The sequence below is a fragment of the Myzus persicae genome, unplaced genomic scaffold (genome assembly GCF_001856785.1).
Source record: "Myzus persicae strain clone G006 unplaced genomic scaffold, MPER_G0061.0, whole genome shotgun sequence".
NCBI classification, from domain to species: domain Eukaryota; kingdom Metazoa; phylum Arthropoda; class Insecta; order Hemiptera; family Aphididae; genus Myzus; species Myzus persicae.
Window position 1 is genome coordinate 1 of NW_019100553.1, and position 13,921 is coordinate 13,921.

The following is a 13,921-nucleotide window of genomic DNA, read 5'->3' on the forward strand; positions in this document are numbered from 1 at the left end:
AAACAGCTTCCTTCTTGACTCTTTGGGGCCTCCCAGGTTTGGCATAAGTCTTCCAAGGGCGTTTGCCATCTTTTCCGCCTTCCTGGCCGCTTCTTCGATGTGGACCTTGAATAGGAGGCTACGATCCACTACTATCCCAAGGTATTTCATTTCGTTATTCGGCTGGATGACTTGTCCATCGAGTACTATCCTCGGGACATCGTATTTGTATTTATTGGTAAACATATCGCCTCTGTTTTGTTCACTGATAGAGTGAGGCCTATGTCCTTGATCTCATCAGAAACCAGAGCAAGTGTCTCGTTAGTAATTCTTTCTAGATCTGGGATAGTTTTTCCCGAGCTGATTACTAGGGTGTCATCAGCGAAGCCGATGAGACTAGACCCAGAAGGAAGCTGCAGACGGAGGACTCGATCGTAGGCCAGGTTCCAGAGAAATGGGCCGATGACAGAGCCCTGAGGGACACCGAATGACACCTGGATCTCGACTTTTTGGTCTCCAGCTGTAGTTTCGGCGGACCTCCCTGAGAAGTAGTCTTGGAGAACTTTCTTTATGTACGTTGGAACTCCGGCATGGTTAAGTGCCATCATGACTTCGTTCCATCCGATCGAGTTGAAGGCATTCTTTATATCAAGGCTGATCGCCACACAAAACTTAGCCGAGGGATAATTGATTTCGGAAAAGATCGTTTCCTGGAGTTTCCGCACCGCGTCATCAGTTCCGACTTGCTTGGTAAATCCGAATTGGTTGGGGGACAAGCCGCCTTTACTCACTGTGTGCTCGTGTAACCTTGCCACCAACAGAGACTCAAAAATTTTTCCTAAGACGTTCAGGAGGCAGATGGGCCTGTACGACGAAGGTTCTCCTTCAGGTTTGTTACCCTTCTTTAGGAGAATTACGCGAGCTCTCTTCCAGCCAGATGGGACGACACCTTCTTTAATACATTGGTTGTATAACCCTAGCAGCATGGACGGGCATATTTGATGGACAACGTTAATTATCTTCCCATTTATATTATCCATACCCGGAGCGGTATTTTTCCGTTTCGCTCTTTCCACCGCTATGTTTACCTCTTCGATGGTGAAGGGGGGAGGCATCTCAGTGGCTTGGAGGACTTGCGTTGTCATCGGCTGATGGAGGGGAAAAAGCACGTCCGTGATCCGCCGTACCGACTCACATTCCATCTTGCTTGTTGGGGAAGGACCCTGAAGCTTACGAGCAACAAGCTTGTAGGGTTTTCCCCATGGGTCGCTGTCGATTGTTGCGAGCAATTCGTTCCANTATTTACTTTTTGAAACATCCGCATTAGGGGTAAACGTTTTTCCTTCAATACCATATTCTTCATTTCATGTAGCCATCCCCATTCTTTTTGTAAAACATGAAATGTACATAAAAGTAGTCTAGATGATGGCCAAACTTGCTTCAGTGCTGATCTTTCTGCGGCAGAGTCATCAGTCATAAATGCAATAGGCGCCTATAATTTTAATCCATCAGCATATCAATACCAACACTCAAGGTATTAAAGATAATATGTGTTGTGTATTATAATAACTCACCCCATTGCCACCAAAGCACAACGGGTAATGTTTTTTAAGGAGACCAAAAGCATTTTTATATCCTTCACATGATTGGCCTTCATGCATCAGCATTCCAATAGGAACTGCACCGGCGTTACTTACTGAAAGTACTGTAGTCAGAGTAGTTTCCATTGTATCACAGCTACTTGTACTATCACAGAAAACCAATTCTTTTGATGACGATAAAAGCTGCACTCTTTTCATGAGTGGGGTAACTACTAAGACAGCCCATGGTTGTTCTTTATGTATAACTATTGAAATACCTAGAATTAAAAAATAAAATATTTTGTTTCTGATTATATGGACTAAACAAATATATTATAAAATTAAGTATTTACTTTTTTTAAATTTACTTATAAAAATATATAAATATTTATTATTTACCCCGTTCAGCATATGATGGATTCTTTTCCATTAATTTGTCCAATGGGTTATTTACACAACCAAAATTATTTTGTCTCCATTTTTTGTGTAAATAGGCAACGGTTTCTTTAATTGGATTTTTGGAGCCATTTGCTAATGTCTCCCAGCAATTATCTTCCAATAATATTTTGCTTTCATGAAATCGCAATGCTTCAGATGCACCCATTCCATTATTAAAATATTCGAAGAATACTTCTTCCACCTTAAACGAATGTATAAGAACTATTATTTTAAATGTGTATTTTAAGGGTGTTATGCATTTTTTAAGAACAAGTAAATAGATTCAGCTAAAATTTCATAAATTATTATAATATAAATTAGGTATTACTGTAAAGTTAATATTTTATATTCTGTAATAATTATTTGTATGATTATTTTTATGTATTTGTAAATTTATATTGAAATATTTTTAACTGTATATATTATATTGTTAGGCATAATTATTCAATTTTATGAAATATATTATATAAATCTAATTTATATTATACCTACATATGCCTAAATAAATACCTAATTTAAATTATATAATATATTGTGTATGTATTTAAAATTTAAATAAATATTAATTACTTCATGTGTTACTCGTAAAAATTTAATTGAACCACTTGTATTTAATGAGTGGTTATGGTTTTGATATAATGATATTTTTGCACAAAGTGGGGGGTCCCTTTGTAAAAATGTATCATTCTTTCTTGTGTTGCGGTTATTTTTTTAAATTAGGATGTCGATTTTGGCATCACACAATGTGTTTCTAGTAGTTTGTGTATCTTTTGCTTTATTCACTTTACTGTGCTGGCATGCCCAATACTTATGAAATACAACTCTAAAAAAAACAAAAAAAAATTACTACTGCGGAGCAATAAAATTATAAAATTAATTTTACTGAGGTACCTTGATGGATTGTCTAGTTGACCAATACGAATCCACTGCGTTTTTGTAAACTCTTGATAGAGCATGATGAAATGTTCAACTTGGTTAACATCATTAATGTTAGCTCTAAGTATAAGGGCTTCCGAAATCTTAGTAGACAATAATTCATCGGATACAACAGCAATGATATTATGATCATTTAAATAATTTATTAACTTATCCATAATTAAATGTGAATAATTGCAGACTAACGATCGATGTAGGTACCGATTATTATAATTATAATTATGATTATAAATTGATAATGATTAATGCTGATAATAGAAAACAAAATATTAACTTAGGCCAATTAAATGCTAAGTCCCATGGCAGAGGACACTAAATTATTTATGTTTTATTAATAAAGACTAAAATACTATCTCTCATTTGTTTTAATATTGTTTTAACATGTAAAGAATTGTCAGTACTTATAATATATTGTATAACATATATCTAGAGTGAATATTAAATTAAATTAAAATATACCTACTTAGAGTTACTCACCTACAATCTACATGTTAAATAAAACATAGGTATTTATCAATTTATAAATAGACAATAGTCAATAGTTCTGACTTGTATTTGAACAAGATAACATTTAAACTTTAAAACTTAATGACTACTTTCAAAAAATAGAAAAATCAATAAATGTAGAAAACGTTTATATAGGCACACTCATAATTTATACTCAGATTAATACTATACTTAAATACTAAATAATTAATACTCATACAAATTTTTAACAGCAGATTATTATGCAAATTTACTACCGAGATAAATGTATTTGTATTTTAAATTTTACATCACTAGGCTTACCTATAGGCTATAATTACTAACTATAGTCATATTGCTCACGCATATTATTAGTTACCCATAAAATAATAACTAATATATTACAGCTAGTGAATACTAATCATGTATTCTACATTTTTTTAAAATTTTTTTACATTAAATTATAATAGCTGTATTTTGAATTTCCAATATTATATTGTTTAATATAGTAGGTACATACTATTAAAATGGATAAATAAATTATAATTATAATTATAATTATGATTATAAATTGATAATGATTAATGCTGATAATAGAAAACGCGCGAAATTTGAATTGCACCAATGGGAACACGATATTCAAGAGCCGCGCTGTGGCGTCCTGGGTTTCCTAATACGCTACCCGGAGCGGTATTTTTCCGTTTCGCTCTTTCCACCGCTATGTTTACCTCTTCGATGGTGAAGGGGGGAGGCATCTCAGTGGCTTGGAGGACTTGCGTTGTCATCGGCTGATGGAGGGGAAAAAGCACGTCCGTGATCCGCCGTACCGACTCACATTCCATCTTGCTTGTTGGGGAAGGACCCTGAAGCTTACGAGCAACAAGCTTGTAGGGTTTTCCCCATGGGTCGCTGTCGATTGTTGAGAGCAATTCGTTCCAACACCTTGTCTTACTTTGCGCGATGGCGTATTTCAGTCCTTTACGAGCTTCCTTGTAGATGGCGTTTGTTGCGGTCGCAGCTTCCTCTTCGCTGATTGAGTTTTGACCACGTGCACGACGCCGGTGGACTTTTGCAATGCACCTCGTCTTAGCTCGCTTTGCCGCCACGCAGACTCTACGTTTCGAGGCAATATCGGCGATCCACCAATAGGCTGGGGGTTTCCCCGGAGGGCTAGGGGTAAGGCGCCTAAGGGCGAAGTCGCAGGCCACGGTAATGGACTGTTGGACAGCCCGCGCACGCTGGTCGGCGTTGGCAGATGCAGCAAACAGTGCACGTTCGCCGGTCCATTTCTCCAGAAGGAGTCCAATTTCCACGTCTTGGCTGCTGATCTCACCATCTGTCTTCCAGCCCCTCGGCACCCATGGATTCGTGGGCCCGCCGTTTCTGGAAGCCTCCAGTGTGAAAGCGATGTACTGATGGTCAGACATGCTTTCCACCTCGTCGCAGACGTGCCACCCCGAAACGTGACCTACAAGTGACTCAGACACCACGGTAAGGTCGACAATGGAGCCTCTTCCTATACCCACAAAAGTTGGCTTTGATCCTTCGTTTAGGACCTGCAGTCCTAGAGAGCTGAACAGGGTGCTCAGATCGTCCCCTCGAGTGTTGCGGCACCAGTCGCCCCATGCATCCGCAACCTTTGATGCCACCTTCATCGGTATTCGGCAGAAAGCTGTTCTGCCTGCCGGGTTTCCGATATACGTATTTGACAGTCACCGAAACAGCTGTCAAAGCGTACCAGATGCGACACAACTTCTGCCTCTTCTATCCAGTTCGGTACGTCCCTGATAAGAATAGGTGTGCTTCTTGTCGGTCTCCTAACGGCTGCTGTTGCTCCAACGGCCTCCCTAATCCCATCTGCCAGCCTGTCGGCATCCTCCTTCCCGTCTACTTCAATAATGATGCCACCCGCCTTGGAACGCTTGGCACCTTTTACCGTGACACCGAGCGGGTTTAGGTCAATGGAAGTGACTCTTTTCATAACAGAGGCGTAAGTCTCCCCATCAGCCAATTGGTCTATCATAATAGCCTCAGTCTTGGGGGTCCTTCTTTTGACCAGTCTGAAGGCATCGCCTCTGGTATTTTTGGACCTTGTTTGTGGTGTATTGGCAGCTTCTTCTGCGGGGCTTTGAACTTTGATTTTTGGTTTCTTCTTTTTACGAACTACATCTGACCATTTGCTTACACCCTCTTCGTGCGGTGGACCTTGGGGGACCGTACGCTGTTGTTGTTCTTGTAATTGGTGGCTCTGATTCCGTGGCTCTCGTTCTACCTGCTGCTTCGGGGGTTGCTGTTGTTGGTGCTTCTGGATTTCGTCAACTTGAACTGCCAACTTTCCGATGACTTCGCACTGGGCATTAAACTGCTGGCGAAGACCCTCGATGGAGGCAGAGAGCTCGAAACGGGAGCGATCTGGTGAAGGGACGGTGTCCCCCGACGCCTGCATTACACCTTCCACATTCTCATTATGGGAGCTTGGCTGGGTCTCTGAAGTCCTATTCTCTACGCTCGTCTTCTTTGTATCCGGTTCCGTTTGGATACCCCTACTCGAAGTACTGACGCTGACTCTGCCGGTACGTCTTCCCCATTGAATCAGCCCTCTGACACCGCTCGACAGTTGCACTATGAGCGCCTTGATTTCCCTCTTCGTATTTGGGGCAGCAGTCACTTCATCATCAAGCGCCTTTGACACGTTATATACCTGCTGAAGGTGTTTAAGGAAGCGGGCATTGGCCTCTTCCATGGTGGCTTCTTCCTGTTGGCTTGAGGTTGAGTAGGCCATTAACTTCCTCTCAAGACTCCCAGCTGCTGTACCTTGAACCTGTGTCCTTATATCTCCAGTATTTCCAATTTCCGTGGGCAGTCGCGCATTATCCGTGGTTACTGATTTCGACTTCTGGGACGAACCACTCCCAGCCGCCGTCTCCTGGGGTCCGACCACCCCTAGTAGGGTGGACCCAGGACGAGATTCATTTTTATTTTGTTGTGCTTCCATCGTTCTGTTTTGGTTGGCTTAGCTCCACCGACGACGCCAGCCTCGCATCGCCTGTCCGTTTGCGGTCGTTGTCCGAATCTTCCATGAGCCTGAGGAGGCGATCAGGTCCCCCGGGGTGTCATATCCGACACAAGGAGGTTTTACAGTTTTCCTTCTGGGTCCGTTGGCATATGGTAGCAGGTGGACCGGTCCTTCCGGCCCCGAAGGGTTAGGTATGGGCCGGATCTGTTGGTGGGTTTACAGTATTCCTTCTGAGTCCATTTGCTGTAGGTAGCAGGAGGACCAGTCCTACCGGCCCCAACGTGTTAGGTCTGGGCCGGCTCGGTCCGTTTTCCGTTGTAAGGTAGGTGGGCCAGCCCCTCTGACACCAGCCACCCAAGGCAAGTGCCAGCGCTACGGGTGGAACCTCTTAGCACAGACCAAGTGAATGGCCCGTGAGCCCCCCCACCACGTCAAGGTGGGTCCCGTCGGGGGGGGTTGCAAGTGGCCTTTTTTTTTGTGTTTGAATCACGGCGCTACGAGGAGATACTTCACCCGTAAGGGCCGTCCTTCTCCCCGTATCCGTATCATTTATTGACATTACACATTAAAGTACAATAACAATAATACCACATCTATGAGCTTTGCTCGACAAAAAAGAGAGGACTCTACTCCTCTAACTTTCGCCTTCGGCGTACAAAATATACTTATGCTAGTTGAGCCCTAAGTCGCTGTCGCACCCTTTCTTCATGCTCCCTTGTGGACTGCACGAGGTTGACGAATCTGCTCACTGCATCCCAATTGCTCCGTTTCTCCACCATAATACGTACGATGTTGTAGGGGGACAGGTCCTCTTCCAGCTCCACCTCCAGCGCTCGGCGTTGTTTCCACCATCTGCCGCAGACGAAGAAAACATGTTCTGCATCATCTACTGCTTCATGACAATCCACACATGCTGCCGTGTCTAGCTTCCCGATCCTGTGGAGATATTCGCCAAAACATCCATGATTGGACAGCAGCTGCGTAATGTGGAAATCCACAAATCCATGCTTCCTGCCCATCCACAAGTTGATGTCCTGGATCAGCCTCCTTGTCCATCCTCCGTTGCTCTCATTTGCCCACTCTGCCTGCCATTTCCTCATTGTCTCTGAACGGATCTCTGATGTCACCCTTCCTGTGTCCGGCTCGTGTCTCCGCTTGTACCTCTCACACCTCTCCCAGGCTAGAAGGTGAGCCGGTATCATCCCCGCGAACACCAACACCGCTGCCGTTGATACCGTTCTGTACGCCATTACGGTACGAATAGCAATGGCCCTCCGGGGTCTTTCTAACGTCGTTACGTTGCGATTAAACGCCAACGCTGCACCCCATATCGGCGCTGCATACAGAAGCTTGCTTGACACAACCGTCGCCAGAAGGGATCTCTTCTTCTGACTCGGGCCTCCGATGTTGGGCATAAGTCTTGATAGAGCAGTTGCCGTGGCTTGTGCACTGGCCGCCGCCGATTCCACGTGCGCCCTAAACCCGAGTACCCTGTGCAACACGACTCCTAGGTACCTTATGCTCTCTTTGACCTCGATGCGGCTGCCTAGGATTGAGAGGCTCGGCTGACTGTATCCCCTCTTCGTCGTCGAGATGACTGCCTCCGTTTTCCTAACCGACAGGGATAGACCAGCGCCAATCATCCACTCGGCAACTTTATCCAAAGCCTGGTTGGTTACCGTCTCGAGTATCCACGTAGTATGGCCGGTTGCCACGACAGCCACGTCGTCGGCGAAGGCCACCAGTTCCGTGGACGACATACCGCGTACATTGCCTCCTGTGTCCACTTGTAGAAGCTCGTCATACATCATGTTCCACAGGAGAGGCCCAAGCACTGAACCTTGTGGGACACCACAAGTGGTAGGTGTTGAGTTCTCTCCGTGTACCACAGTCCGGTCGCTAAGGTAGCTCTCAATTATACCAACGAGGTAGGGGGGCATACCTTTATCCTTCATGGCCTTTACTATCCTCGGCCATCTCGCTGAATTAAAGGCATTCGCCACGTCCAATGCCACGACTGCGCACAGCTTTCTGTTGTAAAGCTGTCCGGAACCGGCTGCTTCTACGACATCTAACACACGTCTTATGGCGTCCACCGTCGACCGCCCCTTTCTAAAACCATATTGACGATCATCGAGGTCACCAGCTTCCTCGAGCCGCTTCTCGATACGGGTCTTTATTAGCCTTTCAAAGAATTTGCCTACTGTGTTCAACAGGCAAATTGATCTGTATGACGAGGGGTCCTCGAGAGGTTTGTCCCCCTTCCTTAGGAGAACGAGCTTCGCTATCTTCCAAGGCCGAGGGAAGACGCTCTCCTTTAGACACTTGTTGAAAATATCACGCAGTATCTCTGGTTTGTGCCTAGCGACGTTTCTTATAATCAGGTCGGGTACGCCATCAGGTCCCGGTGCCTTTCCTCGTGGGATCCTGTTGCTGAGCTCCCTGATTTCCGTGTTGGTGACCGCTGGGAAGTCGTGGGTTTCCGTACGTGGTGGCCAGACGGTGGCAGCCTCCCTCGGGAATAGAGCGTCGACGATCGATTCCGCTCTCCCTGGTGCGGAAAGTCCGGGAATAGGTCTCCTGCCAACTAGTGTTTTGGTTACCAATTTATATGGTAGGCCCCAGGGATCTGCTTCTACCTGTTTCAATAGATCATTCCAGCTGTTCCTTTTGCTGACTCTGATGGCCACCTTGAGTTCTTTCCTGGCCCGTCTAAACTCCTCACGCCTTAGATCCTGATCTGGCTGCAGGCGTCCCCTCTTAACTCGGCGTCTCATTCTGTTGCACTCCTCGCGTAGTTTGTCTATTTCCTGCGACCACCAGTAAGCAGGTTTTTTGCCTCCTGTGTACCTGCCCTTAGGCATGCAACTGTCGCACGCTTGCTTGAGGTACAAGTCTAGAGTTTCCGTGGCTGTTATCGCTTCTTCACAAGTGGTATCAATGCTGGCCGAATTCATAAAATCCCTTAACTTGGAGTCATCGTAACTCATCCAAGACCACCTTTCCTCTGGCGGGCGGCGCTCTGGGCCGGGATTTCCTGCGATGTTGAAGGCGATATAACTGTGAAGGGATGCGCTATATAGATCTAGTACCTTCCAATCCTGTACTTGGTGACTGCTGCTGTCGTTGACGAACGTGATGTCGATGTGCGATCTCGATATCCCGCCTGGATATGCTCTAGAGAAAGTCGGTTTGTCGCCGATGTTACACGCAATGAAGCCAAGGCTGGCGATCATATAGACTAGTGCACGCCCCTTGGGTTCTTCATTGTGGTCGCCCCATACCGGTGACTTCGCGTTGAAATCACCGGCGACTATGACGGTCCCTGTCTGCTGTCTTATGCTTCCCTCCAGCCTGTCGAGGAAATCCACGAATAAGGTGAAGACAGTGTTGGGAGACCAATAGCAAGTGTACACGGTGAAATCGTCCACCTTAACCCATCTGAACCCCGCGCTGTCTTTTGGGCCGACGGCTTGTACTTGCAGCCTGGGATTTGATAAAAAGATAGCCGCCTTTCCACCGGTGTCGCTGAACCATCCGTCTGCCTCAATCCCACAGCGGTACGGCTGGCTCATGATAATCACGTCAATGCACATATTGGCCGCAGTTCCCATTGCCAGATCTTGTGCCACCCTACATACGCCAACATTGATTTGTAGGACGCGAATCATTGTGGAGTCGTTACAGCTGCCGCCTTCGCATCACCGCTGCCAGTGTGGCTGGTTGTCTCTAGGGTCTTCGCGAACGATAGAGCATCCTCACGGGTAGCCGCACAGGTGTTGGCGAAATGACCTTCCTGGCCACAGCGCCTGCAGCACCTTGTCCTATCTGGACCTTGGCACGATTGGCACAGACCAAGTGAATGGCCCGTGAGCCCCCCCCCCCACGTCAAGGTGGGTCCCGGGGGGGGGGGGGGGGTTGCAAGTGGCCTGAGTGAACCTAACCTTTTTTTTTTTTTTTTTACATGGTATCGAGGCATGGGGTGGCACCAACCTTTCGGTCATTTCACCCCCATACCCCATCATTTATTGACAAAACAATAACATCGTTATAATGAGGGTTATATGGGACAGTACCCCATATAGCCCCCTCACAATAAGTTACATAATACAATTATTTTCAAATGTTTTTTATTTTTTTTTTTCCTTCTCTGGTTGCCTGTGTCCTCTTGGCGGGCCGACCGGAGTCCGCCGCCCTGGTTTTCCCGTTCTGCATCCTCTTCGAGGGCCGGCCTAAGCGCGCCGCCCTGGAGTAACTCGTGCAAGTTTTCCGGGATCCTCTTGACGGGCCGACCGGAGTCCGCCGCCCTGGTTCTCTCGTGCTTGGGTATGACCTTAGTTTTGTGCAGCCGTCTGCCTCTTTCTCTCTTCTTCTTCTTTTTTCCTCATGATCGCTTCAATCATGGCTGTTGTAGTATTCCAGTTCTCCTTTGAGGCGAGCATTGTTGGGATCAGGTTTTCAATGGTTAGATCCGTCCCCATGGTCATCTCCGCTTGTCTCCTTTTTGTGTGCCACGCGTCGCAGTGGAATATTGTGTGTTCAGCGTCATCTACTGCGTGCCCGCAGTACCAACACTCTGACGTTTCTAATTTCCCATATTTCTTCAAGTAGGCCGCAAAACATCCGTGACCACTCAGAGCTTGGGTTAGGTGGTAGCTTGTTTCTCCGTGTCGGCGACCTGTCCAGGTACCGATGTTTGGGATGAGGGCGTATGTCCATCTGCCGTCCCCGCTGTTTTCCCATTTCGTCTGCCACATTTCCAGGGTGTTTGCGGGTGGTATTACCAGCTCCGGGTTCCTTTTCTTTTCGTGCAGATTCTTTCTCTCCTTCGCTTGCAGGTCCAGTGGGGCGATCCCAGTTATGACCGCTATTGCGTCTCTTGATGTCGTGCAGTATACGGATGCCACTCTCAGGCAGATACGCCTCTGTACTTTGAGGAGTTCCGTCCAGCCCGACACGCTCATATCTTCAGCCCATACTGGCGATCCGTACAGCAGGATGGAGTGGGCAACATTGCTCAGCAGCTTTCTTTTAGTCGGTTTCGCTGCGCTAATGTTAGGCATTATGCGTGCCAGCCTTTGCGCTACGTTGGCCGCCTTGGTAGCGACAATTTTCGCATGTTTTGTGAAGTTCCATTTCATATCAATGTTTATGCCGAGGTATTTAATACAGTCACTGGCGACCACTTGGTGTCCGTTCACTGTAATGTTCATATCGTTGTGCGTTCTCGTTTTTGTAATTATCATGGCTTCACACTTGTGCTCGGCAAGGGATAGCCCCACTGACGTCAGCCAGCCCTGGACCTTGTTTGCTGAAGTGGTGAGTAGCTGCTCCAGTTGTATTGAGTCCCCTGCTCTAGCTACCAATGCAACGTCGTCCGCGAATGCCAGGTATTCTACCCCCGCTGGCAGTCGTGTTCGCAATAGTCCGTCGTATAATACGTTCCACAGTGTGGGCCCGATAACCGAACCTTGTGGTACTCCGCATGTGACATTGATTTTTGTCACGTCGTCGCCTGCTCCGTAGCTGAGGGTGCGGTCCTCTAGGTAGCTGCTTACAATCTGTTGGATGTATCCAGGGACTTCCTTCTCGTATAGGGCTCCAACTATTGCCTCCCAGAGGGCGGAGTTGAATGCGTTTTTAATGTCGAGAGTTAGAATGCCAATTTTTTTGTTTGGAGTGATTGTGTTTCTCAGCGTGTTTAACGCGTCAATGGTGGAGCGACCTTTCCGAAAACCAAACTGCCTATCATGGAGCCCGTCATTGGTGTCCAGAAAGATCCTCAGGCGATTGTCTATTATCTTTTCAAATAGCTTGCCTAGACAGTCGAGGAGGCACAATGGCCTGTACGAGGACGGTGTGTCGAGGGGCTTGTCACCTTTACGGATGAGGACCAGCCTGGCGTTCTTCCACGTCTTCGGAAAAGTTCCGTTCTCCAGGCAGGTATTGTAAACGTTAATGAGAGTGCGTGGACTCAGTGTCACTATGTTCTTGACTATTTCATTGGTGATCCCGTCTGGTCCTGGGGCAGTTTTCGTTTTTAGGCTTCTCGCAGCATTCTTCAGTTCCGCCTCGTCGACCTTCCAGTTTGGATAACGATCCAAGTTCATTGGCCAGGTGATCTTCTCCCTAACCGGGTGTTGTGGGAACAGCCCGTCTACGATGAGCCGCAGCCTGCCAGGGGTGTCTAGTTCTGGGATTGGGGGTGGCCTGGTTAGTTTGTCCATGACCAGCTTATACGGTAGTCCCCACGTGTCTTTCTGTACGAGGACACACAGATCTCTCCATGCTGTCTCCTTTGCCCTCTTTATTGCGTTCACTAGTTGACGTCTGGCTGCTTTGGCGTTATTTTCCTCCTCTTCGCTGCGTGCTGGGCCATGTTTTTTCCTCTTTCGCTGGAAGACCCTTCGTAGATGGTTTGCAGCGTTCCGGAGCGAGTTTATTTCTGCGCTCCACCAGTGTACCGATTTCCTGGCGTTTCTTCCGCTTCGGCCTACCGGGCGGCATCCATTTATGGCTTCCGTAAGTGCCAGCGCGCACTGGTCTGCGTCTGAGCAGGTTCGTACGGTGCGGTCGAGGTGGTCCGATTTCAACAGGGCTTCTAACCTGTTTACGTCGATCTTGTGGACTCTTAGCTGTTCCCCGCTTGACGGTCCGAGGTCTGTCTCGAACAGAATGTAATAGTGGTCGCTCAGTGTCTCCCTGTCCAGGACCATCCACTTCGACATGTTCTGGGCTGTGCGGGGAGTTGCTATTGTCAGGTCAATAATTGATCCCTTGTTGTGCGTGCTATGTGTTCCTTTGTTGCAGATCACCAGGCCTGTGGTGCTTATCATATCCATCAATATGTCTCCTCTTTTGTCATTCCTCGGGCACCCCCACACCGTGTGCTTCGCGTTGAAATCACCCGTGGGGATCACCTCAGTTGTCACGCTTCTTATTGACCTCTCTACCCTGATTACGAAGTCTTTGTACTCTTGGCTCGAGTGAACCTAACCTAACCTAACCTAACCTTTTTTTTTTTTTTCAGGTTTAACCGACGACGCCGCGGGAACAGCTTTCGCAATACTTCCGCGGCGCCGCCATCGTTTATTGAATAAACAATAATTTATACATACGGAGGGGGTAGACGGGACAATACCCCGACATACCCCCTCGTTTACATGACATTTTATATTCATTTATGAATTTATCGCCTTCATATGGGTCTTGTTGGGCCGACCGGAGTCCGACGCCCTGGCAGTCCCGTACTTGCACGGATTGACGAGCCGATCTCAGTCCGCCGCTCTGGCAGTCTCGTTCGAGTCCTCCTTTTGGCGGGCCGACCGGAGTCCGCCGCCCTAGAAGTCTCGTTCTCCTCGGTGTCCAACGATGCAGTGATCGTCTTCCCTCCCGTGGTGTCACAGGTGGGGGTGAACAACGTGGTCGGTGACACCTCCGACGACTCGCGACAGCGAGTACACTCGTGTGTCGAGACCTTGTTGTTCACCGTCGTCCCGTTGCCGGG

General features: G+C 47.2%; 1 protein-coding gene across 1 annotated transcript; it reads right to left on the minus strand.

The window, feature by feature from the left end:
• Positions 1-3,979: 3,979 nt before the first annotated feature.
• Positions 3,980-5,053, minus strand: LOC111032569. The gene has a single exon (XM_022312949.1). The coding sequence runs from the start codon at positions 5,051-5,053 to the stop codon at positions 3,980-3,982; it is 1,074 nt and encodes a 357-aa protein (XP_022168641.1).
• Positions 5,054-13,921: the final 8,868 nt, after the last annotated feature.